The sequence below is a fragment of the Otolemur garnettii genome, unplaced genomic scaffold, assembly GCF_000181295.1.
Source record: "Otolemur garnettii isolate 467f Iridium unplaced genomic scaffold, OtoGar3 scaffold00022, whole genome shotgun sequence".
Lineage (NCBI taxonomy): Eukaryota > Metazoa > Chordata > Mammalia > Primates > Galagidae > Otolemur > Otolemur garnettii.
The window spans coordinates 22804298-22822718 of record NW_003852417.1 but is presented as its reverse complement, the minus strand read 5'-3'; the positions used below and the strand labels follow the sequence as shown (position 1 = coordinate 22822718).

Here is an 18421-nt window from a genome sequence, read left to right as displayed (position 1 = left end):
TTTTTTTTTTGAAACAGAGTCTGACTTTGCCGCCTTCATAGAATGCCATGGCATCATAGCTCACAGCAACTTCAAACTCCTGGGCAAGTGATTTTCTTGCCTCAGCCTGCCAAGTGGCTGGGACTATAGTAGGGTGACCAGACGTCCCGATTTTGGCGGGACAGTCCCGCTTTTCAACAATTTGTCCCGCATCCTGCGGTGTTTTAAAAAAGTCCCGATTTTTGGAAAGAATGCACCAACAAGCTGGAGAACAAGAAGGGAATATACGGTTTTCGGCTGCCATATGGCTATTTCGCCAGAATATGAGTTTTATATTATTTTTGTTAATTTTATAATGTTAAACTGTAATAAATAATTGAGGAGAAGTGATTATTGAGAACTGCTTATCAAAGTTTGCCTCGTCAGGCCCTGTCCTGCCAGTCCCCTGCCCCACGTCCCAGCTCCGCCCCCCCCATGTTGACCCGCCTTACAGATGTTAAAATCTGGTCACCCTAGACTATAGACATCTGCCAGAAGGCCTGGCTATTTTTAGAGATGAGGTCATGCTCTGGCTCAGGCTGGTCTTGAACCTGTGAGCTCAGGCAATCCACCTGCCTCGGCCTCCCAGAATGCTAGGATTATAGGCGTGAGCCACCTCACTGGCCTGGGTGGGGCTTATTAGGTCAGTTCTAATAAGAGGTGAAGACATTCAGTTATCCACAATATTTATTTATTTTTAAGAGACAGAGTCTCACTTTATTGCCCTCAGTAGAGTGCTATGGCATCACACAGCTCACAACAACCTCCAACTCCTGGGCTTAAGCCATTCTCCTGCCTCAGCCTCCAGAGTAGCTGGGACCACAGGTGCCTGCCACAACATCTGGCTATTTTGTTGTTGTTGTTGCAGTCTGGCCGGGGCCAGGTTTGAACCCACCACCTGTGGTATACGGGGCTGGCGCCCTACCTACTGAGCCACAGGTGCCGCCCTCACGTATCCACATTAAGAAATAAATTCCATGGCCCAGTGCAGTGGCTCATGCCTGTAATCCTAGCACTCTGGGAGACCAAAGCAGGTGGATTCATTCAGCTCAGGGGTTTGAGACTATCCTGAACACAAGAGTGAGACTCTATCTCTACTAAAAATAGAAAAACTAGTTGAGTGTCATGGCAGATGCCTGTAGTCCCAGCTACTTGGGAGCCTAAGGCCTAAGGAGCTCTTGAGTCCAAGAGTTTGAGGTTGCCGTGAGCTATGATGCCATGGCACTCTACCCAGAGTGACAAGAGACTCTACCTCAAAATAAATATATAAATAAATTCCATGGACAGCACGCACAGTATCTTGGAGGTTACAGAAAATCATATTACTACAAATGACACATTTTCTGGTTGAAAAAACTGGAAATAAGGGTGATGCCTGTGGCTCAGTGAGTAGGGTGTCAGCCCCATATACTGAGGGTGGTGAGTTCAAACCCAGCCCCAGCCAAACTGCAACAATAAAAAAAAATAATAGTAAAGTTTAAAAAAAAAAAAGAAAAAGAAAAAACTGAGAATAATTATGAATTTACTTGAGGTCACACAGGAATTTAGAAGAAAAAAACACATTTGTTGGACCAGATAATATGCACTAGTAAACAACCATCAATGTTGTTAAGTTACATGACTGGAGCAATACTTTAGAAAAATAATTTTAGCAACAGCAAACCGGAACACTCCAACACAAATCCTTCCATGGAGATCATCTCCAACTAACACTAAAGTTAAATTCCTTGAAAAAAAAAAAAAACAACTAATCGGGTTGGGCACAGTGGCTAATGCCTGTTATTCTAACACTATGGGAGGCTAAGGCTCATGGCTCACTTAAGCTCTGGAGTTGAAGACCAGCCTGAGCAAGAGCAAAACCCATCTTTAATAAAAACAGAAACACTAGCTGGGTATTATGGTAGGCACTTGTAGTCCCAGCTAGTCGGAAGACTGAGACAAGAGGAGCTCCTGAGCCTAAGAATTTGAGGTTTCTGTAAGCTATGATGCCATGGTATTCTACCCATGGCACAGAGTGAGACCGTCTCAAAAACAAAACAAAACAAAAAACTAATTGAAGTTTTCCATCTACATGCACAATACTCTATGAATCATATGCTGGTCTGGTTGTGACAACTCCTGCAATTAATTTTAACAAAACTGTGGGTTTTGTTTGTTTTTGAGACAGACTCTCACTTTGTTGCCCAGGCTACAATGCCATGGCATCAGCTAGCTCACAGCAACCTCAACCTCCTGGTTCAAGTGATCCTCCTGCCTTAGCCTCCTGACTAGGTAGAACTTTAGGTACGTGCCACAACGCCTGGCTACAAAAGTAGACTTTTTTTTTTTAATTGAGACAGAGTCTCACTTTGTTGCCCTCGGTGTAGTGCCGTGATGTCACAGCTCACAGCAACCTCAAACTTCTGAGCTCAAGCAATTCTCTTGCTTCAACCTCCCAAGTAGCTGGGACTACAGGCACCCACCACAACGCCCGGCTATTTTTGTTGTTGTCGTCGTTGTTGTTGTTTTAGCAGGTCGGGCTGGGTTTGAACCCACTAGCCCTGGTGCATGTGGCCAGTACCCTACCCAGTGAGCTACAGGCACCACCCAAAAGTGGACATTTGGAAGCTAAGTCCCAGCCTAGCTACAATTAATATAGCAAATCATTTACATCTTCTGGGCCCTGGTGCCCTATTCAAAGTTCTCTCCAGGTGAAACATTATATGACTCTACAAAGTTTTTATAAGAGACCTTACTCTGTAGAGACAAATATTAGTAGCTTTAAATTCACTGTCCTTCCCTTCCTAAAGTTTAAAAATAGTCTCTGTAGATTCTGTCATGGAATCTTATAGTTAAAATATGGCACAGAATTTACCTCCAAAACTTGTAGATTTAGGAACAAATTAAGAGCATAAATATCAGACAAAAACCCCCCCAAAACCCTTGTCTTTATTTTGTAGGCCAAGTGTTTCTTTATGCATATTCTGTAGAATCTCATTCCCATGAGACACTCTCCATAAAAGATTTTTGATGCTAAATTTGGAAAACTCTGCATACTACAATTCCTACTTGAGTTTCAGAATATTGGCATACTAAGAATTGGCTCTGAGAATTCTACATTAAGGACACTGGTTTAACTGCCTGACATTATTTACCAAATTTATGTTATCATGGGATCATTTCCATTTTGGGAAATGACGCTAAAGATACTTGGTAGATAATAGGAAGCACGTGCAGATCCAGAGAGAGACAGAGACTGCTCAATGCAGAGCAAATAGTAAATAGCAGGGATAGTTTAGCTGGTCATGCCATTTCCAAGTACTTATAGAATTTCTGTTGAATTAGTGAGGCTTCAGTTCTAGCAGCATAGGACCACTATTTATTTATTCATTTATTTTGTAGTGACAGAGTCTTACCTTATTGCCCTCGGTAGAGTGCCATGGAGTCACACAGCTCACAGCAACCTCCAACTCTGGACTTAGGCCATTCTCCTGCCTCAGCCTCTCAAGTAGCTGGGATTACAGGCGCCCACCACAACACCCGGCTATTTTTTTGTTACAGTTTGGCTGGGGCTGGGTTTGAACCCACCACCCTCGGTGTATGGGGCCGGCGCCCTACCACTTAGCCGCAGGCGCTGCCCAGGACTATTATCTTAATCAAAAAGTATTATGCAGTCATTCATTCAAAAACATTTACTGAGTTCCTTTCATGATCCAGGCTTCATGACAGACAATGGGGTATATTGCAATGTAAGAAATCACAGCTTCTTACCCAAGGAGCTCATGGTCTAAATCAGTATTGTTTTAGGTCTTGAAGTTCAAGACCTAAATATAGACTATTTCCACTCCACCAATTATTGTACTTGCATATTTCTTCTTCTTCTTTTTTTTTTTTTTAAAGAGACAGAGTTTCACTTTCTTGCCTTTGGTAGAGTGCTGTCGCATCACAGCTCACAGCAACCTCCGCTCCTGAGCTTAGGCGATTCTCCTGCCTCACCCTCCAGAGCAGCTGGGACTACAGGCCTCGGCCACAACACGTGACTATTTTTTTGTTGCAGTTCGGCTGGGGCCGGGTTTGAACCCACTACCCTCGGTATATGGGGCTGGCACCCACTCACGGAGACACAGGTGGCGCCGGCTTACATAGTTCTTATATAAATATTTTCACCCTTTTCAATCTGAGGAACTACTTATTCTTCAAAAATGCACGTCAAAACAAACAAACAAACAAAATGTACCTCATCTGTCTCTGAAGTCTTCCTTGATCGCTTTCTGCACAGTTAACTACTCCCTCCTCAGAACCATACTCTTCATTGCACTTATTAGATACACTGAAATTACCTCTTTTCTAGGAGAGCATTTCTTGGGAGTAGGGACTTTTCAGAAGCAGTCCCTTGCATATGAAGATATTGCCTCCACACACAAAGCATTATCTGTCCTTCGATGTTCAGGAGAATACCACCTCCATTATATTTTTCCTTATCTTCTAGACAGAAATAACTTCCTCCTCCTCTGATCTTTGTAATATACATTATGAAGCAATACTTCTTAAACTCTAATGTGCATATGAATCACTGCAGGATCTTGTTAAAATGCAAATTATGATTAAGGTATACATTACTAATCACTAGGTACTGCCAATGCTGCTGGTCCGTGAATATAAACTAGGTACAGAAATAGTTGTCTAATACAAAGTCAGTTAAGCAAAACAATGACAAAGATTTTTCTTTTTTGAGACAGGGTCTAACCTAGCTTTGTTGCTGTGGACTGGAGTGCAGTGGTGTGATCATAGCTCACTGTAGTCATGGACTCTTGAGTTCAAGCGATCCTCTTGTGTCAGCCTCCCAAGTAGCTGGGACTGTGGATGTGTGCCACCATGCCTGGTTAATGTGTTTAACTTATTTTTTGGAAATGGGTTCTTACTTTATTGCCCAATTCCTATGCTCAAGTGATCCTACAGTCTTGGCCTCCCAAAGAGCTACAATTACAGGCATAAGCCACTATTCTTGGCCTAAGATTTTTATATGTACTTTAAATATATAAAAAATGGGCTCGGCGCCCCATAACACAGTGCTTGCAGCGCTGGCCACATGCACCAAGGTTGCTGGGTTTGAGCCCAGCCTGGGCCTGCTACACAACAATGACAATTGCAACAACAACAAAAATAGCCCGGCATAGTGGCAGGTGCCTGTAGTCCCAGCTACTTGGGAGGCTGAGGCAAGAGAATGGCTTATGCCCAAGAGTTTGAGGTTGCTGTGAGCTGTGACACGACAGCACTCTACCAAGGGCAACTTAGTGAGACTCTGTCTCAAAAAAAGAGTATTGCTACATTCTTGTGCACATGCATTTCATTACTGCTTTTGGATATAGTTTTATACCAGACTTGAATATTCAGTCAAGATTTCAGTATTCATTTATTGCCTCATTCACATATACGTGAATGTTCTTTTAACTTGCACTTAGAAATTTTAACATATATTTTCACAATATTCTTTTTCTTTTTTGAGACAGAGTCTTACTATGTCATCGTCCTTAGTAAAGTACCGTTGCGTCACAGCACACAGCAACCTCAAACTCTTGGGCTTAAGGAATTATCCTGCCTCAGCCTCCCAAGTAGCTGGGACTATAGGTACCTGCCATAACACCTGGCTATTTTTTTTTGTTGTTGTTGCAGTTGTCATTGTTTAGCTGGCCCAGGCCGAGTTTGAACCTGCCAGCATTGGTGTATGTGGCTAGTGCCATAACCACTGTGCTACAGGTGCCAAGCTCACAATATTCTTTTTTTTTTGTAGAGACAGAGTTTCACTTTATCACCCTCGGTAGAGCGCCGTAGAGTCACACAGCTTTAGGCGATTCTCTTGCCTCACCCTCCTGAGTAGCTGGGACTACAGGCACCTGCCACAATGCCTGGCTATTTTTTTTGTTGCAGTTTGGCCCAAGCCAGGTTTGAACCCACCACCTCGGTATATGGGGCCAGCATCCTACTCACTGAGCCACAGGCGCCACAATAGTCTTATAAGTGTATTTTTCCTTTTATAGGGGACAAAATGAAACTTATAGATGCTATATAATTTGCCCAATATCACGTAGCTGCTATGAGAGTTAGGTCTTTAGTTGAAATCTCTTGCTCTAAATCTAGTAATCTTTTTTGTTATACCATCTAAAATGTGCTAAATTTTGACGTTTTATCTATCAAAGACATATGAACTCAAAAAAAGCAAAAATAATTCAACAAACAATTATTTTGTGATATTTATATTATGGGTTCTATGGTAGGTGGAACACAGAAAACATTAGGGATATTTCTGTTTCTGAAGGACATTTAGGCAAGATTTCACCAAGGAAGGAGTGTTTGAGTTTAGTCATAAGTTTGAGGAAAGGAGGAGAAAGGTATTCTAAGTATAGAAACCAGGATACATGTACCAAGACAAAACACCAAGGCACATTTTTTTTTTTTTTTTGAGACAGAGTCTATGTCACCCTTGGTAGAGTTTGTGGCGTCACAGCTCACAGCAACTTTAAACTCTTGGGCTTAAGCTATTCTCTTGCCTCAGCCTTCTGAGCAGGTGGGACTACAGGCACCAGCCACATCCCCTGGCTATTTTATTGCAGTGGTCATCGTTATTTAGCTGGCCCCTGCCAGACTTAAACCCTCCAGGCTCAGTGTATGTGGCCGGTGCCCTACTACAGGCACCAAGCCTACACCAAGACACATTTTAAGACAAGGACAAATTTAAATGTGTAGGTATTGTTCAGAACAAGAGACCTGAATGAATCTAGAAAGAAGGGTATACAATGAAAGCATCTATAAACTAAAAACATTCATGGTTAAAGAAACAGCATAAAATGCGGAGAGACAAGAATTTATATGACATGTAGAAACCAGAGAAAGATCTGGAGTTGCAGAGTAAAATGTTCACATTGGAAAAACAATAAAGGGTTGGCACCTGTGGCTCAAGTGGCTAAGGTGCCAGCCACATACACCTAAGGTGGCGGGTTCAAATCCAGCTGGGCCCGCCAAACAACAATGATGGCTGCAATGAAAAAATAGCCGGGCGTTGTGGCGGGTGCCTGTGGTCCCAGCTACTTGGGAGGATGAGGCAGGAGACTCGCTTGAGCCCAAGAGTTGGAGGTTGCTATTAGCTGTGATGCCATGGCACTCTACCCAGGGGGATAGCTTGAGGCTCTGTCTCAAAAAAAAAAAAAAAAAAAAAAAGTGTAGGGGCAGCGCCTGTGGCTCAAAGGAGTAGGGCGCCAGCCCCATATGCGGGAGGTGGCAGGTTCAAATGCAGCCCCCGGCCAAAAAACTGCAAAAAAAAAAAAAAAAGTGTAGAGCCAGTTAACACTGAAAACTGACTGACAGCATCATTATTTAGATATATTAAGCACTTAACTCTGCCAGTTACTGTACTGCTTTACTTTTGCAAAATATTTGAGCACTTGGGTATTAATGTTCCAAATTTGCATATGAGGAAATTGAAGTTAAGAGAGGGTAAGTAACTTGACCAAGATCACATAGATAGTAACTGGTAAAGCCCATAACTGGTAAAGCCCAGATGCAAACTCAGGACTCTTCTATACTTCAAATATACAATTCAATTTACAAAAATATAAGAAAGAGACACTGGGCACGGTGGCTCACACCTGTAATCCCAGCACTATGGGAGGCTGAGGTGGGAGGACAGCTTGAGTTCAGGAGTTCGAGGCTTCTCTGAGCGAGAGTGAGACCCTGACTCATGAAAAAAGTTGAAAAACCCAGCCAGGCGCTTGTAATCCCAGCAGCTTCAGATGCTGAGGCAGCAGGATGCCCACAGCCCGAGTCTGAGGTTGCAGTGAGCTACAATACCATTGCACTCTGTTCAGGGCATAGGTAGAACTCTGTCTTGACATTAAAAATAAATAAATAAATAATTACACACACACACACACACGAAAGAGCAATCACAGTTCAGTGGAAAGAAATTTCAGAAGTCAGCAGACTAATTGTTTTGTTTTGTTTTTTGAGATGAGGTCTCTCTATGTTGCCCAGACTGGCCTTAAATGCCAGGGCTCAAACTATCCTTCCACCCTCAGCCTGCCTAGCTCTGTAAGTCCATGCCACCATGCCTGGCTGTTGACCAGCTCTTAATTCCAGATCCATTGTGTGGAAGTCATTAAAGCTCTCTATGCCTTGGTTTCTTTACAAAACATAGGAATTATTATTCATCATCTTATAAAGATCAAAGTAGTATGCTTAAAATACTCTGTAAATTTAAACTGTACAATGTTATATATCCTTGGATACATACAAGATCTGTATGTTTTTCGAGGAAATACAGAGACATTGGAATAAACCTTATGGACTTTACTTATTCGAGGTTTCTTAGTTATATTATTCTGTCAGATTTCTTAGGCATACTTAAGGTAATGACTGGGGGAAGACAGACTATGAAAAAAATATGTATACACATGAATTTCAACAAAACATCAGGGTATAAGTTTGAGAAACTAAAGTTGATATTCCTTCCTAAATACTATGCTATTAAATGTAAATGAAATAAGCTGAAATATTTTGGGTTAATGTATTTCGCTTTAAAAGAAATTTATCAGCTATGTTCTCTTTGATAAAAATTTATTTTATATTTTATTTACTAATTTATTTTTGAGACAGAGTCTTATTTTGTTGTCACATGGCATCACAGCTCACAGTGACCTCAAGCTCCTGGGCTCAAGTGATCCTCCTGCCTCAGCCTCCCCAATAGCTGAGACTACAGGTGCCCCCACAACGCCCTAGCTAGTTTTTCTATTTTTAGTAGACTGGGACCTGTTCTTGCTCTCCAATTCCTGATCAGTTCAAGCAAACTACATGCCTAGCCCTGCCAGAATGTTAGGATTATAGGGGTGAGCCACTGCGCTGGGCCTATTTTGTGTTTTAAATTATTATTAGCACTATTTTTAAAACATTGCCATTCAGATAGCAAAACAAGGGAAACAAAACAAAACGGGAAAACAATCTATATTAATTGATGTACTATGAAATCAGATTTCTGAGGAAACTATGTCTTCTCTAGACAGAAATGTCTATAGTTAAACATAATTTTTTTTTTTTTTTTTGAGACAGAGCCTCAAGCTGTCCCCCTGGGTAGATGGCCATGGCTTTACTGCTCACAGCAACCTCCAACTCCTGGGCTCAAGTGACTCTCCTGCCTCATCCTCCCAAGTAGCTGGGACCACAGGCGCTGGCCACAACGCCCAGCTATTTTTTGGTTGCAGCCGTCTTGTTGTTTGGCTGGCCAGAGCTGGATTTGAACTCGCCACCTTAGGTGTATGTGGCTGGCACCTTAGCCACTTGAGCCACAGGCGCCAAGCCCTAATTTATTTTTCATATCGTGCAGTAACTCTGGTCACTGGGAAGTAAAGTAACCGGTGTACAGAGTACATGAAAGTAAAATCTGAAAATGACTAGCAGAGAAACACTCAGGTTAGAAGGAGTTGGGTGAAGAGCAGAGAGAAGGAAAACATTTTCATGTACTATTAAAAAAAAAAAAAATCTCTCCAGTATAACTGCTTCCTCAAAACAGGACAAAGGAATCGGTCCAGGCAACTGAGGGCACCTAGTTGGATTATGAGAAGTTTCCAGTGTACCTGGGTCCACTCCTCTGAATAATGAGGTCAAACATGGGAGGAAAACTGGCACCCAGGCAAGCTATCAAATTCAAAAACCCCCACTTAGTTTCTATTAGCAGTGTCCAATATAATCCCAGCAAAAAAGGGTACTTATTGATAAACAACACAGGAACACAGCTTGTTCTCATTCTTGGATACCTTCCCTGGCCAATCTGCCCTTTTCTGAGTAACAGCAAGTAATTCCAGAAATACAATCTTAGGGTTTTGTGGGTCCACTCGAAGTGAATAAGCCAGCCAGGGAAACCAGCCACCAGACGGTGCGGGGGAAAGCCAGGAGCCCAGCAAGTAGCTGGATGCTTTCAGACAGCTCCCCGGCTCTCCCGCAGCCGCTCCGGGCCCCGCGGAAGGCCGGGCAGGCGCAGAGGGCTGGAGTCACCAAGTCGGCTTCCTGCCCGTCCCCACCCGGTCACTAGCGCCCCAGCACCCAAAAGGCTCCACCGAATCGAACCCTGGCGACCTCCGCGGTGACGGGCCCTCCTGGGGCTCAGCCTCACCTTCGGCGTCAGCGGAGGAGACAAAGGTGAAGTCCCCGTTAGCCGGGGCATACGCCGGCGGCGGGCCTGGCGGCTGCATCTCGCGGCCCCTCCGAGCCGGCAGCGGCCGAGGAGGCTGCGGCTGGGCCCAGGCCCCGCGGAGGCCGCCGCGCCGACCCGCACGCCCGCCCTGGGAAGCGGCCTGCGAGCCGGGAGGTGCAGGCTGCGGGCGAGGCCGAAGACGAGCGCGGCCGGCTGCAAGGGCGCCCCCGAAACTGGCCCACCAAAGTCCTCTCGGCCGCGACCACCCAGGCACCGGGACGCCGGCGCCCTGACAGGACCATAACAGTGACAGCGGCGCTCGGATTGGCTAGTTGTATTGTGCTCTCCCATTGGCTCCCGGAGAAAGGCGCTGATTGGGTTTCCCGTTGTTGATTCCGGAGGTTTCCCCGGGACGGGAAGTTCTCGTGTAATTCCCTTCTGCATCCTTGACCTCTTTCCGTGTGTGTGTTCCAGGCCGGTCTCTTATTAACCGTGTGGGTTAAGGAATTGTAGAACTAAGTGGGTTTCTAGAGGTCAGCCCCACTTGGGATCTCAAGATTTTTTTGCCCTTGGTCATTAATTATATAGGATAAGACTTGACTAAATTGTGTATCATCTCCAAGGCTCGGTTTCCTCATCTGTAAGATTAAGGGGGTTGGACTAGGAAGTAAAAAGAAAGCAGATGAATTATAAGTTGGTACCCAGACACTAGGATTGTAGTCTAGACATATTCTTACATAAGGAAGGAAACTGAGGCCACAGAAAATAAGGTAATAACAATTACGGCGGTGCCTAAAAATCCTGACTTACACGCAAGTGCTCTTCCTTAGAACATCTTGTCTGTTGATAAACTTTCCAGAATTTATGAACTCATCCAGGTGTTTAAGTGTTTAATAAATATACTTAAATTTTAATATCCAAGCTACATAAATATGGCTTCCAATTTGAAGAGATAGGAGTTGGGGATATATTAGGGGATATATTTGAAGAAATAAATGATGAATCAGTAATAAAGAAGGGGAAGGCATGGCCATTAATGTGTTAAACGGAATTTCAAAAAAAAAAATTCTCAGAGGAGGTAAGAATTAAGTTGACACTTAATGAATTAGTAAAAATTTAAAGGCAAGGGGGCTAATAACGTAAAGACATCATTTAATGGACCTGGGCAATCACAAGTTATTCTGTTTACTTGGAGGTTAAATTTCAGCGGAAAGGTTACAGACGAGATTGCACATGTAGATAAAGAACAGATCGTGAAATAATACTGTTATTCCATTCAATTTAGATTTTTTTTCTGGAAATGATAGAGGAACCATTAGAGGAACCGGAGCAAGAGAGTAACAAAATCAGACTTATATTTTGACTTAGCAAACAGAGATGTATGAAAACTTTTCCACATACCTAAGTCAGTCTTGGACTAGGGTTGCAGCACTGGGATGGGAAAGAGAAAACAATATGAGAAATATTAAGTTTAAAAATCCACAGGAGTGTCGGGGCGCGGTCCCTCACGCCTATTATCCCAGCACTCTGGGAGGCCAAGGCTGGCGGATGGCCTGCGCTCTCGAGTTCGAGACTATCCTGAGCTAGAGTGAGATCCCCATCTCGGAAAAAATAGCCGGGGCGTTGTGGTGGGCGCTTGTAGTCCCAGCTACTGGGGAGGCTGAGGCAAGAGAATTGCTTAAGCCTAAGAGTTCAAGGGTGTTGTGAGCTATGACACCAGGGCACTCCACCGAGGGCAACAAAGTGAGACTGTCTCAAAAACAACCAAATCAAAACAAAATCCACAGGACTTAGGGATCAATTAAAAGAGGTTAAAACTAAAGAATAGAAAGGAGCCTGGGGTGACTTCATATTTCTTACTTAGGTGGTTGAAAGTGAGGAAATAGATGAAGAGGAGCTGGTCTGGTGAGAAAGGAAAGTCTTCAACATCATAAATTTAAGAACATGTAGTTTGAGCTATCCAGTTATTCTTTGGCTAGTAAGAATCCACTATTCAGGGTAGAGTTCTGAACTGGAAGTATAGCATGATAGTCATCAGTGCATAACTGGTAATTAGATCTATGAATATGAGTGAGATTGTCCAGGAATAGCATACTAAGTGAGAGAAGAGCACCAAGAGTAATCTAGATAAAATTGGCAGCAAAAGAGGTGAGATAAGTTACAATTTTAAATGGGATGATTAGGAAAGGAGACCGTTTCCATCTACCCATCTTTTTATTTTAACTTTTCTGTATCTGTAGAGTGTAGATTTTTTTTTTTTGAAACAGAGCCTCAAGCTGTCCCCCTGGGTAGAGTGCTGTGACATCACAGCTCACAGCAACCTCCAACTCCTTGGCTCAAATGAGTCTCCTGCCTCCGCCTCCCAAGTAGCTGGGACCACAGGCGCCCGCCACAATGCCCAGCTCTTTTTTGGTTGCAGCCATCATTGTTGTTTGGCGGCCCGAGCTGGATTCGAACACACCACCCGAGGTGTATGTGGCTGGCGCCTTATCCACTTGAGCCAGAGGCACCGAGCTAGATTTTTTTTTTTTTTTGGTCAGCAGCATTTTATATTATTCTTTCTAGCACTTTTAGCCTTTAAATTGAACATTGAATTTATTTACACTTTTTGTAGTCATTGCAACACTAGATTTATTTTTTTAATCTTGTGTTAATATTTTCTATTTATTTTGCCTTTTAAATTGAATTCTGTTTTGTCATCTTCTTTCTTTAAATTTATTATTTTATCTCATTTAAAATTTTTTCCTTTTACTAGTCTAGAAGTTATGCTCTCTATTTTTACTTTTTGTCAGTTATAATGAACTTTTTACATGTGTATTTAACTTATCATAGTCTGAAGTTAAGCAGTATTGGCTCAGGGCATAGCATAGTGGTTATGAGGCGGGCCACATGCACCAAGGTTGGTGGGTTCGAACCTGGCCTGGGCCAGCTAAATAACAATGACAACTGCAACAAAAAATAGCTGGGCGTTGTGGTGGGGCTGGTAGTTCCAGCTACTTGGGAGGCTGAGGCAAGAGAATCACTTAAGCCCAAGAGTTTGAGGTTGCTGTGAGCTGTGACGCCATAGCACTCTACTGAGGGTGACATAATGATACTCTGTCTCAAAAAAATAAATAAAAATAAAAAATAAATTTAATCAGTATCTTTATCCTATCCCAGATAATATAAGAGTCCTAGAATACTAACTTTAGCAAGCTCTAAAATAACTTAGAAACTGTTATTTTGTAGATATTTTAGTTCTGGCTTGTGCTTTTTAAAAAAAAAACTCCACCAAAAACTGCATTATATCGTCAGTATTTAGATTTTCCAAAAAAAAAAAAAAAATTTAGACATTCTTTGCTTACCATTTGTTCTTCTCCGAGTTTCTACTTCTTTCTGCCTAAAGTACCTCCTTTAGGATTTCCTTTAGTGAGGGGTCTGCTGCTGGAAAAATCTGTTAGTTTTATCTACAAATACATTTTGTTACTTTTTCTTTTTTTTTTGAGACAGAGTCTCACTCTGTTGTCCTGGGCAGAGTGACATGGTGTCATTACAGCTCCCAGCAACGTAGTCTCTTGGGCTCAAGCAATCCTCTTGCCTCAGCTTCCGGAGTAGCTGGGACAACAGGCACCTGCTACAATGCCTGGCTAAGTTTTCTAAAATAGCAAGGTCTCTCTCTTGCTTAGGCTGGTCTCCAACTCCTGACCTCTAGAGATCTTCTCCTCTCAGCCTCCCACAGAAATCCTCTCCTCTCAGCCTCCCAGCATGCTGGGATTACACATGAACCACCACCCCCGCCTTCTTTTCTTTTTCTTATGGCTCTATGAGTGAATAGGTCACTTCACATAGCTCTGGTTATCAACTGAATTTGACACCTTAGCAATCAAATCGCAAGAGAATCAATGTGAAAAAGCTTTTTATGTAATTACACAGGTGCTGCTGCACTCTCATAACCATTCTGGCCAGGAGAATATAATCCTAATACATTTTAGATTTCCATTTCTCCAGTCCAGACTTTGGGAAGCTGAGTCCAGGTTATCTTTAGAAAATAATTCAATGATTCTTTCTTTCTTTTTTTTTTTTTTGGTTTTGGCTTTAACCTGCCATGCCCAGTATATGGGGCTGGCGCTCTACTCCTTGAGCCACAGGCACCGCCCTAATTCAATGATTTTTATTTCTGGAGTCTTATTTCAGGAATTCATGTCTTGTTTTAGTTCTTCAAATAATGGTTTTATTGTCTTTCAAGGAGTGGTACAAATACTATATTTAATCTGCTTATCCCACCCTCATATGTAAATATTGTTTAGGAGGGCTAGTTTACTCAAACTAAGCAACTTTATCATATTCACTGAAACTTCCTTAAATCTAAGTGGAAAACCATGGCTTGGTTTGTTTGTTTTGATGTTTATAACTTTTCTTATCTTAGGATTAATGCACATTTATTAGAGACAATTTTTTAAACCCTGGTATAGTACCTGTAAAGGTAGCTGCTGTTAACATTAGTATTAATCCTTACAATCATTTTTCTTTCTTTCCCAACTTACTTCCAAGGAAAGTTTATTTCTGTTTTTATTTACAAGGCTTTTATCAAATATATAAATGTAAACAAATATATTAGCTATATCTTTTTTTTTTTAGCCCTCTTTTTTTTTTTTTTTATTGAATGGTAACTATGTACATTAATGCACTTCTGGGGTACAGTGTGGGGTTTTCACATGCAATCTGAAATACTTCGATCAAACTGGTCAACACAGCCTTCATGTCATTTTCTCAGTTATTGCTTTAAAACGTTCACATTCTACTCTTAGAAAGATTCACCTGTACCCCTATTAGCTATATCTTAAGCAAGAAAAACTTTTAAAAGTCATTAATTAAAAGTCTATCTATATTTCTGTGGTTCAGGTCAAAGAGCTTCTTATATAAATTCTCATGCCTTGATCCCATAGTCCACATAAGAAAGTGTGATGGCATGATGTGTAATTTGTGAATTTCAAATACAATTATGGCAGTGCAAATCAGTGTCATTTACCAATGACATTTAGTGATCAGTTGTCAAGGAAGGCCTCTAATTCAAGGTTATTTTAATATAAATTTTAAACAAATTAATGAATTAGTTGATATCATTCTTTAGAGACAGTGTCATTATGTCACCCTTGGTAGAGTGCCGTGGTGTCACAGCTCACAACAACTTCAAACTCTTGGGCTCAAGCAATTCTCTTGCGTCAGCCTCCTAAGGAACTAGGACTATAGGCACCTGCAGTAATGCTAAGCTGTTTTTTTGTTGCAGCTGTCACTGTTGTTTAGCTGGCCCGGGCCGGGTTCAAACTTGCCAGCCTCAGTGTATGTGGCTGGCACCATAACCACTGTGCTATGGCCGCCAAACCATTAATATCATTTTCTGAAACAACAGTCAGTGTAACACAAGGCAAAATTATAGAATCTGCAAATGCAAGTAAAGTGTAATATCTACCTATCAGAAAAAGCTTTAAAGCTTTATTCAAACTTCTTTTTAAATTTTAGAAATATCTTCTTAGCAAAGTATCTCAAGCATGGAAGAAAAGTATCTAATGTACTCAGCCCTACTATGAAACTAAGTTATAGCTTTCACATGAAAGCTATAGCCCAATTAGAGCCCAAGAATATGGGGAAGGGGGAGGGAGAGAGGAGGGAAGGGGGAGGATGGGTGGAAGGAGGGTGATTGGTGGGACCATACCTATGGTCCATCTTACAAGGGTACATGTGAATCTTTCTAAATGTAGAATATAAATGTCCTTTTTTTGAGACAGAACCTCAAGCTGTCCCCCCGGCTAGAGTGTCGTAGCATTACAGCTCACAGCAACCTCCAACTCCTGGGCTCAAGTGAGTCTCTTGCCTCAGTCTCCCAAGTAGCTGGGACTACAGGTACCCACCGCAACATCCGGCTATTTTTTGGTTGCAGCTGTCATTGTTGTCTGGCAGGCCCAGGCTGGATTTGAACCCACCACCTTAGGTGAATGTGGCTTGTGCCTTAGCCACTTGAGCCACAGGTGCTGAGCCAGAATATAAATGTCTTAACACAATAACTAAGAAAATGCCATGATGGCTATGTTAACCAGTTTGGTAAAAATATTTCAAATTGTATATAAAACCAGCACACTGTACCCCGTGATTGCATTAATGTATACAACTATGATTTAATAAAAAGAAAGAAAGAAACTCTAGAAATATAGTAGAATAGGCCTTACCACTTATAACACTTTGTGTGTTTGTTTTTTCTTTTGCAGTTTGTGGCTGGAGATAGGTTTGAACCCGCCACCTCCGGCATCTGGGGCTAGTGCCCTATTCCTTTGAGCCACAGCACCGCCCACCACTTATAACACTTTGAAAAGTTTACCTGAATTGTGACATATTCATTGTGTGGTAAGATGTATTAAAGAGGCAGAAGTCAAAGTTCTATGATTTTGTTTTCTAACATACTGAGAAATGATGTCAGCTGGGAAAATACAAGTTACTGACAGCCTTATTATATTTTTTACCTCATTCTTATTCAGTACACTGTAAGATGACACATTTCACAGATGATTGTATGAGAGAACAATCCTTTATATTGATAGTCCCGTGGATATCAACATTACCAGTGTTGACTGCCTTGAGCTCAATCAAGGTAGGGCAGGAGTTCAACGTGAAGCCTTTATTGTCCTGTAAGATCCGGCACAACTGATTTTTTGTAGAACAGGTGGTTCTCATTGCTCTCCTAGTTGCTCTGCTCTTTCTCTCCCATGCTGAGCACAGTATTCACAGCCATCCCTATGTCTTCCAGAGACAAGCCTCTGTCCACTTGCAGAGGCCTTCTGGGGATGGAGGGAGAAAGGTGGCAAACAGATGTGCGGTGCCCAATTCTCTTCATCCGGTCAAATAAGACCTGCCAACGGCAAGACTTAAAAATCCTTCTCCTCAGGACACTCCCACTTGGACATCAGAGAGCAACAGTAACTATTTGTTTAGCTGTTTCAGGTCCACCAAAAACTTCTTTCCACATGGGCTGCTCAGCGGGTGCTGGAACTTGAGGCTTAGGCAAGTTCTGTCTCTGCTGCTGCTCTGAGGTTTTAGGAGCTGTGACTTCGTTCTCTGCTGCCTGTTCTCCTGCATGAGAGGAACCCACGTCCAGCTCTCTGGAAGTGCTCCACACTTTCTCTTTGTTCTTCCTAAGTAAACTTGTGGGGATTACCTTTGCTTTCTATCCACACTGCCTGTGCCACTTCAGTTTTAAATAAAATCTCTCTGTTACCCTGAAAAAATAAATAAATGGATAGATTTATTTCCTTTATTTATTTCAAAAGGTGACTTCCAGGTTCAGTCACCTAACCTTTATCACCCCCAAGTTTGTGCCCATTGCTTAACTTCCATATTTCACTCATCATTTGATAAAAGCACTTCTCCAATTTTTTTTTTTTTTTTTTGAGACAGAGCCTCAAGCTGTCCCCTGGGTAGAGTGCAGTGGCATCATAGCTCACAGCAACCTCCAACTCCTGGGCTCAAGCAAGTCTCCTGCTTTAGCCTCCCAAGTAGCTGGGACTACAGGTGCCCGCCACAATGCCCAGCTATTTTTTGGTTGCAGCTGTCATTGTTATTTGGCGGCTGGGCTGGATTCGAATCCGCCAGCTCAGGTGTATGTGGCTGGTGCCCTAGCAACTGAGCTACAGGTGCCAAGCCCGCTTCTTCAATTTTTTCAATCTTATTTCTTGGTAATGTTTTATTATTTATTTATTTATTGAGACAGAGTCTCACTATGTCACCCTGGGTAGAGTGCTGTAACATCACAGCTCACAGCAACCTCAAACTCTTGGGCTTAAGCCATTCTCTTGCCTCAGCCTCCCAAGTAGCTGGGATTACAGGCCCCTGCCACAACACCGGCTATTTTTTGATTGTAGTTGTCATTGTCATTTGGCAGGCCCAGGCTGGATTCGAACCCGCCAGCTCCGGTGTACGTGGCTGACACCCTAGCCACTGAGCTACAGGTGCCAAGTCTCTTGGTGAGGTTTTAGTTAAACGTATCTCTTGGCCTTTAACCCTATGCCTTTTGTTGCTTTTTTCTCACAAGTTTTTGCCTTTTCTCATTTTTCTCTTCTCTTTCTAAGAGATAAAAAAGGAAGATATCAAAACGTAAAGTGCTGACCAGGTGCAGTGGCTCCTGCCTGTAATCCCAGCCCTCTGGGAGGCTGAGGCCAGAGGATCCCTCTTGAGCTCAGGAGTTCAGGGAGGGAGGAGGCTCAGGAGACCAGGCTG

General features: G+C 42.5%; 1 protein-coding gene across 1 annotated transcript in view; it reads right to left on the bottom strand.

Annotated features, from left to right (window-relative positions):
• Positions 1–10497, bottom strand: part of YIPF4 (Yip1 domain family member 4) — a 28417-nt gene extending 17920 nt beyond the window's left edge. Inside the window, exon 1 of the mRNA XM_023511825.1 lies at positions 10157–10497. Coding sequence (XP_023367593.1) covers positions 10157–10235 — 79 coding nt within the window. The 5' untranslated portion in view covers positions 10236–10497. The remainder of the gene's footprint in view (positions 1–10156) is intronic.
• Between the last annotated feature and the right edge of the window lie 7924 nt (positions 10498–18421).